The sequence below is a fragment of the Hyperolius riggenbachi genome, chromosome 3, assembly GCF_040937935.1.
Source record: "Hyperolius riggenbachi isolate aHypRig1 chromosome 3, aHypRig1.pri, whole genome shotgun sequence".
In the NCBI taxonomy this organism is placed as follows: domain Eukaryota; kingdom Metazoa; phylum Chordata; class Amphibia; order Anura; family Hyperoliidae; genus Hyperolius; species Hyperolius riggenbachi.
Window position 1 is genome coordinate 208,097,448 of NC_090648.1, and position 17,016 is coordinate 208,114,463.

Below are 17,016 nucleotides of genomic sequence, written 5' to 3' on the forward strand. Positions count from 1 at the left end.
GTGTGCTGCAGCACCCTTTGTATTTATATATATATATATATATATATATATCTGGTAATCAGAAAAAGACAGACCACATACATACATACAGACAGACTGATTATGGAAGTGTAGTGGTAAAACAGAGTTCTTCTAGATTTCACACTGGAAAGTCCCAGCTGCTTACCGGTAGCCGTGTTTCGGCGAGTCCTCCAGGATGGCTGATGCTGAGACATTGCTTGTCCCCTCCCCAAACGGAAACACCTGTAAGAGTAATCAATTTAAAAGAACCCGCCCTTATATAAGGACTCCTCCTCCCTCACCAACTCAGTTATTAAGAGTACATCACCTTTAACATAAATCAAACTTAGCAACTATATTACAATAGGGATGGGAACTCAGCAGCCATCCTGGAGGACTCGCCGAAACACGACTACCGGTAAGCAGCTGGGACTTTCTCCCATCGTCCTCCAGGATGGCTGCTGCTGAGACCAGCGAGAAATTTTCCTTAGGGAGGGATGATGGCTTGTAATGCTTTCTTCCAAAAAAAAACTCTGATCCTGGCTTAACAGTAGTTCAACTCTGTAGTGTTTCACAAAAGTTGTGTGTGACAACCAGGTAGCTGCTTTACATATCTGTTCCAGGCTTGCTCACGACCTCTCTGCCCAAGAGGCTGCCAAGGATAGAGTAGAATGTGTCGTAATTCTAGTATGGAATACTTCCTGCGATTCCCTGTAAGCCCAACCTATTAGCTCCTTAACTCATCTAGCTATGTTTTTTTTTGTTTGTTTTTTGTTTTTGATGCCTGCAATCCCTTTGAGGCTCCCATATATGATACAAATAAATAGCTAGATCTTCTCCACTGAGCTGTCCTTTCTAAATAAACTATGATAGCTCTTCTCACATTAATCTGTTTCACTGCTCTTCTAACATCCTGCGGCTTGGGAGAAGAAGACGGTAAAACAATCTCCTGTGAACGATGAAAAGCTGAAGATATCTTTGGAAGATAGGCTAGGTCAGGTCTGAACACTATTCTGAATAAATAACCATATAAAAAAGGTCCTTAACGGATATTGCCTGAACATCCCCAATTCTTCTAGCTGACGTTATTGCTACCTTTAATGTTAGATTCTTTAAAGGGGTCTGAGCAATAGGTTCAAATTTATCAGAAGTCAAGAAATTTAGAACTAAAGATAAATCCCAAGGAGGAACTAATTTTTATGGCATTGGTTGGAATTTCGCTACTGAAAATAAGACTTAACGAAAAATCTTCTTGGACAATTGTGTATGAAGAAAACCCGATAAGGCCGATAGGTGGACTCCTAGGGCGCTTACCTTCAGCCCCATATCAATTCCACTCTGTAAAAATTCCCAAAATAATCTTAAAGAGGAACTCCAGTGAAAATAATTTAATATAAAAAGGTGCTTAATTTTTACAATAATTATGTATACATGATTTAGTCAGAGTTTGCTCATTGTAAAATCTTTCCTCTCCCAGATTCACATTCTGACATGTATTACATGGTGACATTGTTACTGTGGGCAGATTATGTAGCTGTTCTGGCTTTAACAGACAGCTATAAACAGCCATTTCCTGTGTGTGTCATTGTTACATTGTGGCAGTTTGCCCAGAGTACCATACGGTACCAGAGCCTCTTGTGGGAGGGGTTTCAGCACAAAATCAGTCATACAGCGCCCCCTGATGGTCTGTTTGTGAAAATCATTATATTTTTCATGTAAAAGTGGGTATCAGCTACTGATTGGGATAAAGTTCAATTCTTGGTCGGAGTTTCTCTTTAAGGTCATCCGTCTGTATATTATTCCTTTCCTTCCAGGAAGAATATGCGTTCCGAATTTTTGCATATTTCCTCGTTGTGGAAATCTTTCTGCAGTTAACTAAAGTAGATGCCACCTCTTTAGAAAACCAGTCTTACCAGGATTATTTCCTCAATACCCAGGCTACCTCAGGTGATGGGAAACAAACAAAAACTGAGTTGGTGAGGGAGGAGTCCTTATATAAGGGCGGGTTCTTTTAAATTGATTACTCTTACAGGTGTTTCCGTTTGGGGAGGGGACAAGCAATGTCTCAGCAGCAGCCATCCTGGAGGACGATGGGAGAAAGTATAACACGCTATTATCAGCTTTACTTTACTCTTCTATAATTTGAAAAAGTCTCTGGCATTTGAGGGACACTGATGACTTCTGAAATTAAGCACTTCCTACATATCGCCTGCAGTATCGCCTTTTACACAGTTGAATTATGATGTTTTCATCTTGGCAGGATCACCAGCCCAGTTCTCACAAACTACTGATAAATATAGGGACCAAAATCCTAGAGAAGAAACTTTTATTCCTGTTTTAAACCCAAACAAAGCCTCTGTTAACCTTTACCGTCAACATTTGAACACCTCGCTTTTAGTCAATTATTACACAAGAAAAGTTATCCATACTTAGTTTTAAATCAGAAAACAGCAATCCTGGCTACAGCAGCACATGACACCACGTTTATTGCCAAGTTTAAACTATATGAAAATACTACTTGCATTATATAATTTCAAGTTATGCTCACCCATGACAGAAGCCAGTAATCAGATCTGAAATAGTTAGACAAGTTTCTTTATACAAAGGTTTCTTGTGTAAACCTGCACTACTACATTGGCTCAATCATACAAGTTTAATCTAATTTAGAATTGAGGTCCACGGCCATGGTTATCGCAGAGAAAAACAACAGTAACATGCAAGGCAGGATGTAATCTTGGGGGTGAAAATGATAAGTAATGGTGTGTACACACACTTACTGTCACCCCCAGTGATCAGGACTCCAACACTGGGGTCCGAGATCAGTGTCAAGTTCTGTACAGAAGCATTGTTAGCCTGCAGGCTTATGACTCATACACACATTAGAGCAGGGCTCTCAAACTCAATTTACCTGGGGGCCGCAGGAGGCAAAGTCAGGATGAGGCTGGGCCGCATAAGGGATTTCACAAAAAAAGTGAACTATTTTGCCTCTTGTACCTTATAGTTCGATTCAGTGCTCCCATTACAAGTAATCTGCTGTGTCCCCGCCGCAAAACGAGGGCTGCAGAGCCCCCAAATTGCCCGGACGGCAATCCGCCGGCATTTCCTGGAAGGGGCAGAGCTTTCAGCTTCAGCTCTGCCCTTCCTGACGTCAATCGCGGCAGATCGTTGCCTCTCCCCGCCCCTCTTACTCTTCCTTCACAGAGAGGGGTGGGGAGAGGCGGCGATCCGTGCGGCGATTGACGTCAGGAGGGGTAGAGCTAAAGCTGGAAGCTCTGCCCCTCAGCGCAGTCGTGGATGTTTGCCCGGAGGATTTGGAGGCTCTGCAGCCCTCGTTTAGCGACGGGGATGCGGCAGATTACTTGGGAGCACTGAAGCGAACTATAAGGTAAAATGGTTCACTACCGTGTCTCTTTTGCCAGCGCGGGCCACAAAATATTGTACCGAGGGCCGCAAATGGCCCGTGGGCCGCGAGTTTGAGACCCCTGCATTAGAGGGTTCTCAGCTAAGGCCATCTCTGCAGAAAATCTAGCTTGTGTGAAGAAGCCCAGATGCAAAGCCAAGAGATCAAGAGAGTGACAGCTAAGCAAATTGTCCACCATCCTGAAGCCGCTCCATCGTATGCCCCGCTGTCATCTCTCCGTCCGCTACCCTATATAGCAACAGAATATTGTCTCTAGCAGCATGTCTATGAAGCACTCTGCCCTGAAGTGTCACCCACAGGATTGAGTCCCGATCCCTGCCCGTGATAGTAACTGTGGGTGCATACACACCTTTGAAGCCTCGTGCACAAGCTAAATGTTTGTTTCTCAGCCATTTGGGCCTCCTCTACTAAGTATCTTGCATGGAAAGGACAGCCACCGAGGACATCCCCACCCCGCCATTAATCGCAAAGAGTGCTAGATCATTACATCTAAGCAATGGCCAGGGGCAATGTTCTACTCTTTACCACTCCTGCTCCATCGCGTGCCACGCTTAATCCCGCTTCCCCCACACCGTAGCTACTGTACACATTGCTAACCTAATATAACAGCTTTATAATTATAATACTCAAATGCTCTCTTTTTGTGTGAAAACAGCGTTCTGCAGCTGAAAAGTCTGTGTAAATGTATTGATCACATGATCAGAAGCTGCTGTGAGGATGGAGTCAGTTTTTAGGCTCCACGGATGTGGCTGTTTCAGATGTCTGGAAAGTAAATGCTTCAAATAAATTGTTAAAAAGAAAAAGCTTTACCAAACGAAGATCTCCAACTCCATGGACTACCACAGATAGATTCTCTGCAGAAAAATGTGTTGCTGCCATGGTCCTAAGTCCTCTGCTGCTCTTCAGAGAATGTGTATTCACTTCTGCTGCTGCTGCAATTGTAGTATTCTGCTGCTCATCTAAAGTCCAGGTTAACGTTTTATCTCTGCCTTTTGTTTGCCAGCTCCTGTTTTAGATTTTGACCCTTTCTGCAAAAGATAGAGACACTGGTTAATGCAATCTGGTGAGCTCTTTCTGCTTAGTTTGTTAAAAGGACAATCTGCAACTGTTGTGTAGCAATATCAACTTGTCTAAAGCATTGTAAACATAAAGCCTGGCACAGAATACTACTCCTGTTGATAATTTTGGTGAAAATATTATAACAGATATAAATAATACATACAAAATACAATCATTTTTTACAGGTTTTTTTCCAAAACATAAGGGTTGATTCACAAAGGTGAACCTTTTGGCCTCCAGAGCTGAGAGCTTTTTAAAAAACACTCCCATTGACTTACATTAAAATTGTGGTAAAATTGCAGTAAATTTGCTGTAAAATTGCACAATTTTACAGTGATCGCGGTTTTACTGTAAGTCAATGGGAACATTTTTTAAAAAGCTCTGGAGGCCAATAAGCGCTCAGAGAATCACTCAGAGTGTCTGAGCCCTAAAGAGGAACTTCAGTGAAAATAATGTAATACAAAGTGCTTCATTTTTACAATAATTATGTATAAATGATTTAGGCAGTGTTTGCCCATTGTAAAATCATTTCAATCCCTGATTTACATTCTGACATTTTTAACATGGTGACATGTGTACTGCTGGCAGGTGATGTAGCTGCTGCTTGCTTTTTTCGACAGCTGTAAACCGCTATTTCCCACAATGCAACAAGGTTCCCAGACAGGAAACTGCCAGGACCATGGTCCTCAGAGTTACTTGTGGGAGGGGTTTCACCACAATAACAACCATACAGAGCCCCCGATGATCCGTTTGTGAAAAGGAAAATATTTCTCATGGGAAAGGGGGTATCAGCTACTGATTGAGATGAAGGTCAATTCTTGGTCACGGTTTCTCTTTAACTGTAAGGAGAGCTAGCGCATGAGATAAACAGATAAAGAGAGATAAATAGAGATTTAAGTCAAATAAGGCGAGAAAAAACACAAGTTAAGACAGATACGGAGAAAAAAATCATGAGTTAAGTCATTTAAAGAGGAATTTTAGCGAATTGTGGAAAAAGGATAAATCCATACATTGCAAAATGAGAAGTTTAAAAATAGACGAGAGATCAAGAAATATATATTCGTCGAGAAGTACCTCCCAGGTCGCGTCTTAGCTTCAGATTGGAGGAAGCACATTGCGGCGGGGACAGAGGAGGGGGATCCGATATAGAATGACAGGCTGCAGGTAAATACAAGGCTAGCGACAAGAAGATTTTCGCTAGCCTAGCGCTTTTTTGGGGGACACAACAGACCCCGGGGAGGGGGGGGGGGACTAGAGGCGGCAATACAGAGACACAGAGGCATGTAATTATGCACAGAACATGTCTCTGTGTTCTACTAAGATATAAAATACTCACCTCGGGTTCTCTTTAAAGGGACCCTGAGCGGTAAATAAAAACCAGCAGGGCCAGGAGAGGGAAGAAGAGGATGCCGGAGGATCTCACGGGCTACAGGGGGCTAGAGGAAGCCCCAAGTAAGTCCAAATTTCATTTTTATTTACCGCTCAGGGTCCCTTTAAAAACAGGACCTTTAAAAGGGAACCAGAGACGCATGTAATTTTACCTTATAAATCAGTGCGAACATGACAGTAAACACCTAATCTGCTCTTTGTTTCATTGTTCTATGTTTAATCTGACTGTTATCTCCTCTGATAAGAAACCCCGACTGAGCATTCAGTCTGGCTTTGCTACGGAATGATTATAGCTGTCTTCTCTGGTGTCTTTTCAAGCTCAAGCCTGCCCACTTGTGGCTCTGCTATAATGACTCAGCAATAATCATTCCCGGCAAAGCTAGACTGAATGCTCAGTCTGGGATTCTTATCACAGCTGTTAACAGACACTTTTAGCAGTGAGGATGAAACGGAAAGCAGGGTAGGTGTTTTCTCTAATGTTCCCACTGATATATATGGTAAAATACATGAGGGTGCTTCGTCTCTGGTTCACTTTAAGTACCACCAACAGTACTTGTTTTGCAGAAAACCACAAACATTCACAGGTGACATGATTGCTGTCTCAGCAGAGTCGATTACCTATCTCTGTGGATTTTCAGTAAACATGCATAGCTGGGGGTACAAAATGACAGGGTTAGGAAGCCCTGGCTTAGGGGACCCAGCTGGAAACCACATCGGAATAGTTCTTCAGTCACAGCACCCTCTACAGCAGGAAGCATTGTGATTGGCCAAATAGTGTGGGTGTAGTTTGCTACAACCTATTGGAAACCTAGCAGTCCCAAAAAAGTGTTATCCACCCAATCACGTAAGCTGAATTTCCCTATGAAGTTTCCTGCTAGGTCCCCTAAACTAGACTAGGGCCAATAAAACTTCCCTCTACCTACCCTATCATGTGGCCACCCCCTAGGTGTGTTTGCACTTCGGACCCACAAGTGCAAAAAAATCTCACAGCAAGTGTTTAAAGAAAGAGAACCCGAGGTGTGTTTTACAAAAGTTAATAGGATACAGAAGCAAGTGCTCCGCACCCCCGGGCTCTGCTGCCCCCCCCCCCCCCCCTGAAAATAGCGGCAGGCTAGCGACACTCTGCTTGTCGCTAGCCTGCAATTTACTTTTCACTTATCAATGGTCTTCTCCTCTGCCTCCCCCCTGCATTGTTCTCCCCCGCCTCCTCCATAACATACCTCCCTGCCTCTTTCAGCTTCCACTAATCGGAAGCTAAGCCGCGACCCAGGTAGTACTTGTGATTTAGGACATCAATGAAGTTTATCACTTGCCAACCCTATAACGTTTAACTGATCGTTTGGGTGATTCTTTGCTGAAAGTATTAATATTAGGCTTGGGCAGCATGGTAGTGTAGTGGTTAGCCTTGCATCGCTGGGTCCCTGGTTCCAATCCCAGCCAGGTCAACATCTGCATAGAGTTTGTATGTCCTCCCTGTGTGTGTGGGTTTCCTCCCACATCCCAAAAACATACAGATAAGTTAATTGCCTTCCCCCTAAATTGGCCCTAGACTGATACGTGCACTACACGATACATACATAGACGTATAACTATGGTAGGGATTAAATTGTGAGCCCCTCTGAGGGACAGTTAAGTGACAAGACAATATACAGGTCCTTCTCAAAAAATTAGCGTATTGTGATAAAGTTCATTCTTTTCTGTAATGTACTGATAAACATTAGACTTTCATATATTTTAGATTCAAATACACACAACTGAAGTAGTTCAAACCTTTTATTTTTTTTAATATTGATGATTTTGGCATACAGCTCATAAAAACCCCAAATTCCTATCTCAAAAAATTAGCATATTTTCTCCGACCGATAAAAGAAAAGTGTTTTTAAAACAAAAAGTCAACCTTCAAATAATTAAGTTCAGTTATGCACTCAATACTTGGTCGGGAATCCTTTTGCAGAAATAACTGCTTCAATGCGGCGTGGCATGGGGGCAATCAGCCTGTGGCACTGCTAAGGTGTTATGGAGGCCCAGGATGCTTCGATAGCGGCCTTAAAGGGAACCTTAACTGCTGCGGAAAAATAAATTCACTTACCTGGGGGCTTTCCCAAGCCTCCTGCAGCCGTCCTGTGCCCGCGCCGGTCCTTCGGTGCCCTCCGGTCTCCCTCCGCCGCTGAGTTTCGATTTCGGACGACTGCCAGTCGTCCTGGGGCCTCTTCCGCATTCCTTGTCGTAAACTGCAGTAAAGCGCGTCCGCATGACGCCAAACGCGTCATCGCATGACGTCAAACGCGTCATGCGGACGCGCTTTACTGCAGTTTACGACCAGGAATGCCGAAGAGGCCCCAGGACGACTGGCAGTCGTCCGAAATCGAAACTCAGCGGCGGAGGGAGACCGGAGGGCACCGAAGGACCGGCGCGGGCACAGGACGGCTGCAGGAGGCTTGGGAAAGCCCCCAGGTAAGTGAATTTATTTTTCCGCAGCAGTTAAGGTTCCCTTTAAGCTCATCCAGAGTGTTGGGCCTTGCGTCTCTCAACTTTCTCTTCACAATATCCCACAGATTCTCTATGGGGTTCAGGTCAGGAGAGTTGGCAGGCCAATTGAGCACAGTAATACCATGGTCAGTAAACCATTTACCAGTGGTTTTGGCACTGTGAGCAGGTGCCAGGTCGTGCTGAAAAATGAAATCTTTATCTCCATAAAGCTTTTCAGCAGATGGAAGCATGAAGTGCTCCAAAATCTCCTGATAGCTAGCTACAAATACCCTGCCCTTGATAAAACACAGTGGACCAACACAAGCAGTTGAAATGGCACCCCAGACTATCACTGACTGTGGGTACTTGACACTGGACTTCAGGCATTTTGGCATTTCCCTCCAGACTCTGGCACCTTGTTTTCTGAATGACATGCAAAAGTTGCTTTCATCCGAAAAAAAGTACTTTGGACCACTGAGCAACAGTCCAGTGTTGCTTCTCTGTAGCCCAAGTCAGGCGCTTCTGCAGCTTTTTCTGTTTCAAAAGTGGCTTGACCTGGGGAATGCAGCACCTGTAGCCCATTTCCTGCACACGCCTGTACACGGTGGCTCTGGATGTTTCTACTCCAGACTCAGTCCACTGCTTCCGCAGGTCCCCCAAGGTCTGGAATCGGTCCTTCTCCACAATCTTCCTCAGGGTCCGGTCACCTCTTCTTGTTGTGCAACGTTTTCTGCCACACTTGCTCCTTCCCACAGACTTCCTACTGAGGTGCCTTGATACAGAACTCTGGGAACAGCCTATTCGTTCAGAAATTTCTTTCTGTGTCTTACCCTCTTGCTTGAGGATGTCAATGATGGCCTTCTGGACAGCAGTCAGGTCGGCAGTCTTACCCATGATTGCGGTTTTGAGTAATGAACCAGGCTGGGAGTTTTTAAAAGCCTCAGGAATCTTTTGCAGGTGTTTAGAGTTAGAGTGAATTAGTTGATTCAGATGATTAGGTTAATAGCTCGTTTAGAGAACCTTTTCATGATGTGCTAATTTTTTGAGATAGGAATTTTGGGTTTTCATGAGCTGTATGCCAAAATCATCAATATTAAAACAATAAAAGGCTTGAACTACTTCAGTTGTGTGTAATGAATCTAAAAATATATGAAAGTCTAATGTTTATGAGTACATTACAGAAAATAATGAACTTTATCACAATATGCTAATTTTTTGAGAAGGACCTGTACCCTGTACAGTGCTGTATAATATGTTGGGCGCTATATAAATACTTAAATAAAATAAGCTAAACATATATCCCCTAATATGGTGCTGTGACATACCTTAACTCACAGCATCTTCCATGAGGTAACAGTGCCGGGGTCAGCACCATTTTAACCACTTAAGGACTGCAGTCATAAAACCCCTTAAAGGACTTCCGAGGCCAAAATCTGCCCCCAAAATGTAAAAAAAGTTAACTACCTGCATGACTTTGTAAGGCATGGAGGATGCCGTCTGCGCCCTCTGTGCCGTTCCACCTGGTCCCCTCTGCTCAATAGCCCCCCGAAAGGCTGCGACCCCACGGTCCGGGTCAGTATCTGCAGCCTGCATAAAGATGGCCGCCGGACCTGGCCACGGCTGCGCAGTCCACATAGCTGCTACTGTGGCTGCGCAGCTCTAGGGCCAACCCTCCGATCCACGCTGCCTGTTACGTGGATCGGGGGTTGGCCCTAGAGCTGCGCAGCCGTAGTAGCGGCTATGCAGACTGCGCAGCCGTGGCCAGCTCCGGCGGCCATTTTTATGCAGGCTGCAGATACCGACCCGGACCGTGGTGTCGCAGCCTTTCGGGGGGCTATTGAGCAGAGGGGACCAGGCGGAACGGCACGGACGGCGTCCTCCGTGCCTTACAAAGTCATGCAGGTAGTTAACTTTTTTTACGTTTTGGGGGCAGATTTTGGCCTCGGAAGTCCTTTAAAGAGAACCTGAGGTGTGTTTAAAGAATGTTATCTGCATACAGAGGCTGGATCTGCCTATACAGCCCAGCCTCTGTTGCTATCCCAAACCCCACTAAGATCCCCCTGCACTCTGCAATCCCTCATAAATCAGGCTGAGGCTGTGTTTACATCTGTAGTGTCAGTCTCAGCTGCTCCCCCGCCTCCTGCATAGCTCCGGTCCCTGCCCCCGTCCCTTCCCTCCAATCAGCAGGGAGGGAAGGGATGCAGGCGGGGACTGGAGTTCTCCAGGAGGCGGGGAGAGCAGCAGACTGACACTATAGAGATAAACACAGCCAGCTCTGACAAGCTGTTTGTCAGCAGCGTGGCTGTGATTTATGAAGGATTGCAGAGTGCAGGGGGACCTTAGGGGGGTTTGGGATAGCGACAGAGGCTAGGCTGTATAGGCAGATCCAGCCTCTGTATGCAGATAATATTCTTCAAACCCCCCTCAGGGTTCTCTTTAAGGACCAGACACTTTTTCCATTCACACCACTGCAGCTTTAACGGTTTATTGCTCGGTCATACAACCTACCATCTAAATGAATTTTACCTCCTTTTCTTGTCCCTAATACAGCTTTCTTTTGGTGCTATTTGATTGCTGCTGTGATTTTTAGTTTTTATTATATTCATAAAAAAAGACATGAATTGTCAAAAAAAATGATTTTTTTTAACTTTCTGTGCTTATTTTTCAAATAAAGTAAAATTTCTATATACATTTTTGTCCAAATTTATTGTGCTACATGTCTATGATAAAAAAAAATCCAATAAGTGTATATTTATTGGTTTGGGTAAAAGTTATAGAGTTTACAAAGTATGGTGCAAAAAGTGAATTTTCCCATTTTGAAGCATCTCTGACTTTTCTGAGCACCTGTCAGGTTTCATGAGGTGCTAGAATTCCAGGATAGTATAAATACCCCCCAAATGACCCCATTTTGGAAAGAATACATCCCAAAGTATTCACTAAGAGGCATGGTGAGTTCATAGAAGATTTTATTTTTTGTCACAAGTTAGCGGAAAATGACACTTTGTGACAAAATAAATAAATGTTTCCATTTCTGCTAACTTGTGAAAAATAAAAATGAAATCTGCCACGGACTCACCATGCCCCTCTCAATATTTTGGGATGTCTACTTTCCAAAATGGGGTCATTTGTGGGGTGTATTTACTGTCCTGGCATTTTGGGGGGTGCAAAATTGTAAGCACCCCTGTAAAGCCTAAAGGTGCTCATAAGACTTTGGTCCCCTTAGCGCACCTAGGCTGCAAAAAGTGTCACACATGTGGTATCGCCGTACTCAGGAGAAATAGTATAATCTGTTTTGGGGTGTATTTTTACACATACCCATGCTGGGTGGGAGAAATATCTCTGTACATGAGATTTTTTTTTTTTTTTTTTTTTCTTTTACACACAGTTGTCCATTTACAGAGATATTTCTCCCACCCAGCATAGGTATGTGTACAAATACACCCCAAAACACATTATACCACTTTTCCCGAGTACAGCGATACCACATACAGTATGTGGCACTTTTTTGCACCCTAACTGCGCTAAGGGGCCCAAAGTCCAATGAGTACCTTTAGGATTTCACAGGTCATTTTAAAGAGACTATTCCTCACGGTTTAGGGCCCCTAAAATGCCAGGACAGTATAGGAACCCCACAAATGACCCCATTTTCGAAAGAAGACACCCCAAGGTATTCAGTTAGGAGTATGGTGAGTTCATAGAAGATTTTATTTTTTGTCACAAGTTAGCGGAAAATTACACTTTGTGAAAAAAAAAAAACAAATATCAATTTCCGCTAACTGGTGACAAAAAAATAAAAGCTTCTATGAACTCATCATACACCTAACGGAATACCTTGGGGAGTCTTCTTTCTAAAATGGGGTCACTTGTGGGGTTCCTATACGGCCCTGGCATTTTAGGGGCCCAAAACCGTGAGGAGTAGTCTAGAAACCAAATGCCTCAAAATGACTGTTCAGGGGTATAAGCATCTGCAAATTTTGATGACAGATGGTCTATGAGGGGCCGAATTTTGTGGAACCAGTCATAAGCAGGGTGGCCTCTTAGATGACAGGTTGTATTGGCACTGAAGTGCAGGAAGCGCAGGATGTTCTCAAATCGTGACCTGGACATGACAGCAGAGAACATGGGCATGTGATGTATTGGGTGTGTAAACCAATAAGACCGCAATACATACTTTTTGACTAGACCCATGTTAAGGAGAAGGCCCCAAAAAATGTTACGTTCGGAATCTTGGAGTGGCTTCCACCGTAAAGGTTGGGCATAGTAGCTTCTTGGATTGGCGGTTGCGTATTGTGTGGCATAACGGTTGGTCTTGCCACAATTAAGTCGTACCAGCAGTGATCAGAAAAGAAAAAATTCTGTCACTGCGGTGGGGCGGGTGAGGGTTTGGCCGGGTGATCAGAAGCCCGCAGGGGGGCAGATTAGGGCCTGATCTGATGGATAGGAGTGCTAGGGGGTGACAGGAGGTGATTGATGGGTGTCTCAGTGGGTGATTAGAGGGGAGAATAGATGCAATCAATGCACTGAGGAGGTGATCGAAAGGGAGTCTGAGGGGGATCTGAGGGTTTGGCTAAATGATCAGGAGCCCACACGGGACAAATTAGGGTCTGATTTGATGGGTAGGTGTGCTAGGGGGTGACAGGAGGTGATTGATTGGTGTCTCAGGGTGTGAATAGAGGGGGGAATAGATGCAAGCAATGCACTGGGGAGGTGATCGGGGGTATCTGAGGGCGATCTGAAGGTGTGGGTCGGTCATTGGGTGCCCGCAAGGGGCAGATGAGGGTCTGATCTGATGGGTATGATGGGTAGCAGTGACAGGTGGTAACAGGGGGTGATTGATGGGTGATTAGAGGGGAGAACAAATGTAAATAATGCACTGGGGAGGTGATTAGAGGAGTCTGGGGGCTATCTCAGGGTGTGGGCGGGTGATTGGGTGCCCGCAAGGGGCAGATTAGGGTCTGATCTGATGGGTAGCAGTGACAGGTGGTGACGGGGTGATTGCTAGGTGATCAGTTGGTGATTACAAGGGAGAATATATGCAAGCAATGCACTGGCGAGTTGATCAGAGCGGGTCTTGGGGGCTATCTGAGAGTGTGGGCGGGTGATTGGGTGCCCACATGGGGCAGATTAGGGTCTGATCTGATAGGTAGCGGTGACAGGGGGTGATTGGTGGGTGATTAGTGGGTGTTTAGAGGAGAGAACAAATGTAAACAATGCACTTGGGAGGTGATCTGATGGTGAGTCTGCGGGCGATCTGAGGGTGTGGGTGGGTGATGAGACGTTAGGGTCTGATCTGACGGGTATCAGTGATAGGTAGTGACAGGGGGTGATTAATGGGTGATTGACAGGTGATTATAGGGGAGGATAGATGTATACAGTACACAGGGGGGGGGGTCTGGGGATGATCTGAGGGTGTGGGGGTGATCAGGAGCCCCCAGGGGGCAGTTAAGGGCCTAATCTAAAAAATAGCGTTGACAGATAGTGACAGGGAGTGATTAGGGGGGTGATTGGGTAAAAATAGGGGTCTGAGGGGGTGGGAGGGGGGGTCTGAGAGGTGCTGTGGGCAATCAGAGGGCAGGGGGGGGCAGATCAGTGTGTTTGGGTGCAGACTAGGATGGCTGCAGCCTGCCCTGGTGGTCCCTCGATTACTGGGACCACCAGGGCAGGAGGCAGCCTGCATAATACGCTTTGTATACATTACGCTTTAGATGCAGCGATCCAGGGGTTAACAACCCGCCGGCGCTTCCGATCGGCAGGTGGGTGGAGCCTATTGCCGGCGGATGCGCGCGCATCACAGCGCGCGATCCCCGGCCAGCTGAAGTCCCAGGACCCGACGCCAATTGGCGTTACGTGGTCCTGGGCATGCCACTTTGCTGCCGCTAATCTACAGTGGGCGGTCGCCAAGTGGTTAATGGAGCCATTTTTTGTTCAAGGACAGTAACTGAACGTGACCCTGGATGAACATGACAGGATGCAGGGCTGATTCTGCAGGAGGTAAATATTTGGAAAATGTGGGGGTTAATACTTTTTTTTCGAATAGGTCAGGGGTACTTGAAAACTGTACCATTAGTGTGTGCCTTAAAGGGACACTTAAAGAGGAACTCCAGTGAGAATAATGTAGTAAAAAAAAGTGCTTCATTTTTTACCATAATTATGTATAAATGATTTAGTCAGTGTTTTCCCATTGTAAAATATTTCATCTCCCCGGTTTACATTCTGACATTTATTACATGGTGACATTTTTACTGTGGGCAGGTTATGTAGCTGCTCCTAGCTGTTTTGGCTGTTAGAGACAGCTGTAAACAGCTATATTTTTCATGTAAAAGGGGGTATCAGCTACTGATTGGGATAAAGTTCAATTCTAGGTTGGAGTTTCTCTTTAAGCTAGGAATAAAAAAAAAATAAAAAAAAATTAAAAAAAAATCAGTTAACTTGCCTGGGGCTTCTACCAGACCCCTCCAGCCATCCCGTTCCCTTGCAGACACTCACGGAGCCTCCTGTCCTCTGCCGCCAGCTAGTTTTGTTTTCGCTGACAGGCCTGGCCGCGTGTATTTTTCTTTGCGTTCCTATCTGCAATAGCGTCCTGTGCAGGATGCTATTGAGGATGGGAACATGAAGGATACGCGTGGCCAGGCCTGCACAGGCGCAGAAAGCGTGGTCGACCGCGCACTCATACCCGGCAAAGTGGCAGCTGCAGGACCAGCGACGCAGATCTGCGTCGCCGGCTGCAGGCTAATTAATCAGGAAGCGCGAGCGGCTGCTTCCTGTCAATTCACGGCGGGGGGGGCCTCCGTGAATCGCAGGTTAAATGTAAACACAAGCGGAAATGATCCGCTTTGTTTACATTTGTACAACACTGCTAACAGTAGCAGCGTTGTACTGGATCAGCGATCCCCGGCCAATCAGCGGCCGGGGATCGCTGTCACATGACAGGCAGGAGCCTGTTAGAGGCTACACAGGACAGATCCGTTCCTGTACAGCCTCGAATCTCCGGGGAAGGGAGGGAGGAGAGTGGGAATCCTGCGGTGGAGGGGGCTTTGAGGTGCCCCCCGCCAGCCACACGCAGGCAGAAGCGATCAGACCCCCCCAGCACATCATCCTCCTAGTGGGGAAAAAAGGGGGCGATCTGGTCGCTCTGCCTGGTGTTTGATCTGTGCTGGGGGCTGTAGAGCCCACCCAGCACAGATCAGCAAATACAGCGCTGGTCTTTAAGAGGGGGGGGGGGGGGGGTAAAGGCTGGGTCATCAAGTGGTTAAAGCTCCTTTCAAACCTATGCAGATCGCTATGCAATCGCAAAGCGACAAAGCCGCAATGCAACCACACAGTGCAATGAACAGATGTCTCACTTCCACAATAAACTTCCACATAAAGGCAGTTCATGCTGACCCACCATACAGCAATCAATCTGATAGGCCCATAGGAAAATCATTGTATCACGTTGTGATGCGAATATTGTCCACTGCGCTGTGCCAGTGTAGGAGTAGATGGCTTAGTTTGTCATAGTGTAGCCCAACAAGTTAATAATTAATTGGAAATCTTTAACTATTCACTGCCTATACGAGCTACTGTCACATACAGTAATGGCTCCAGAAACCTTTTTTTTAAAGCACATCTGAGCAGGAAAAGCACAAAATAATGTGAACAGCTGAAGCCTGTCTTACACTGTAAAGTGATGCATATGCACACGCACGATCCTGACTCATACAGCTGTACATTCTACTCGTATAAACTGAATCATTGACTATGCGTACAAGCTGTTCTTCTAGCAGCTCTACACCCCCCTTTCTCCACCAAAGCTGTCTCCACAACGTAGGCTCTCTAATGACACAAGCACGTCCACTGTACTCACTCTGCGACTCCCTCTGCTTCCTCATTACCCACGTGCTTCCCTTCCTGGCTGTCTTCCCATTTTTTTTTTAATTGTCAACAAGCTTTATTGCTCGACAACAAGTATAAGCAGGAAGTTTAGAATCTGAATGACACCAATTGCTGGTTAACTGTTAAAAGAAACTACCTTTGTAAAATCTTTTACTTTTTCTGATCAGCCAATAAATAGCATCATCCGGATTCTGAACTTTCTGCAGTAAAAACAAACCTGAACTAAAAATACATTCAGGAGATAATTATGTGTGTGCATTGTAATTAGATCTTTTTTTAGGGCTCTTTCACACCAAGTTTGTTGTGTTGCATCATAACAGACAATAGATGCCATGATATTCCCATGGGGTGTTCACATAGAGTGTGGTGTGCAGGTTGCGACATGGGTCCATCTAAAAATGGCGCAGGGAGAAAAATGGCGCACCGTTCTGCCGATAAATGTATCATAAAACGCTATTTACCGAAAATACATTAAAACGGTAAATAGCGTTTTATGCTACATTTATTTCAGCACGGTACGCCAGGGGGCTGCGGGTCGCTAGTATAGGCAGCGGGGGTTGGGGGAGAGAGGCAGCGGACACTGAAGGGCATAGGCAGCGGACACTGAAGGGCATAGGCAGCGGACGAAGATGTGTGCAATATGCATACATTACCTTGTCCCGGGCCGCCGATCGCTCCTTCCCTCCGCTCCTTCACTTCCTAGTTTGTTTGCTGTAGTCCTGCAGCCGGCCAATCACCATGCGGAGAATGAAACCGCATGGTGATTGGCCGGCTGCAGGACTACAGTAAACGAATGGAGGAAG

The 17,016-nt window shown here is 45.6% G+C and overlaps 1 protein-coding gene across 2 annotated transcripts in view; it reads right to left on the reverse strand.

Moving 5' to 3' along the window:
* SORD (sorbitol dehydrogenase) overlaps positions 1-16,251 on the reverse strand; it is a 39,582-nt gene extending 23,331 nt beyond the window's left edge. The window contains exons 1-2 of one of the 2 annotated variants that reach the window (XM_068275602.1): positions 16,185-16,251; positions 4,232-4,449 (exon numbers count right to left, since the gene is read on the reverse strand). In XM_068275602.1, coding sequence (XP_068131703.1) covers positions 4,232-4,300 — 69 coding nt within the window. In that variant the 5' untranslated portion in view covers positions 4,301-4,449; positions 16,185-16,251. Of the gene's footprint in view, positions 1-4,231; positions 4,450-15,996; positions 16,069-16,184 lie in introns of those variants that run through there. The other variant, XM_068275603.1, reaches the window with a different exon arrangement.
* Positions 16,252-17,016: the final 765 nt, after the last annotated feature.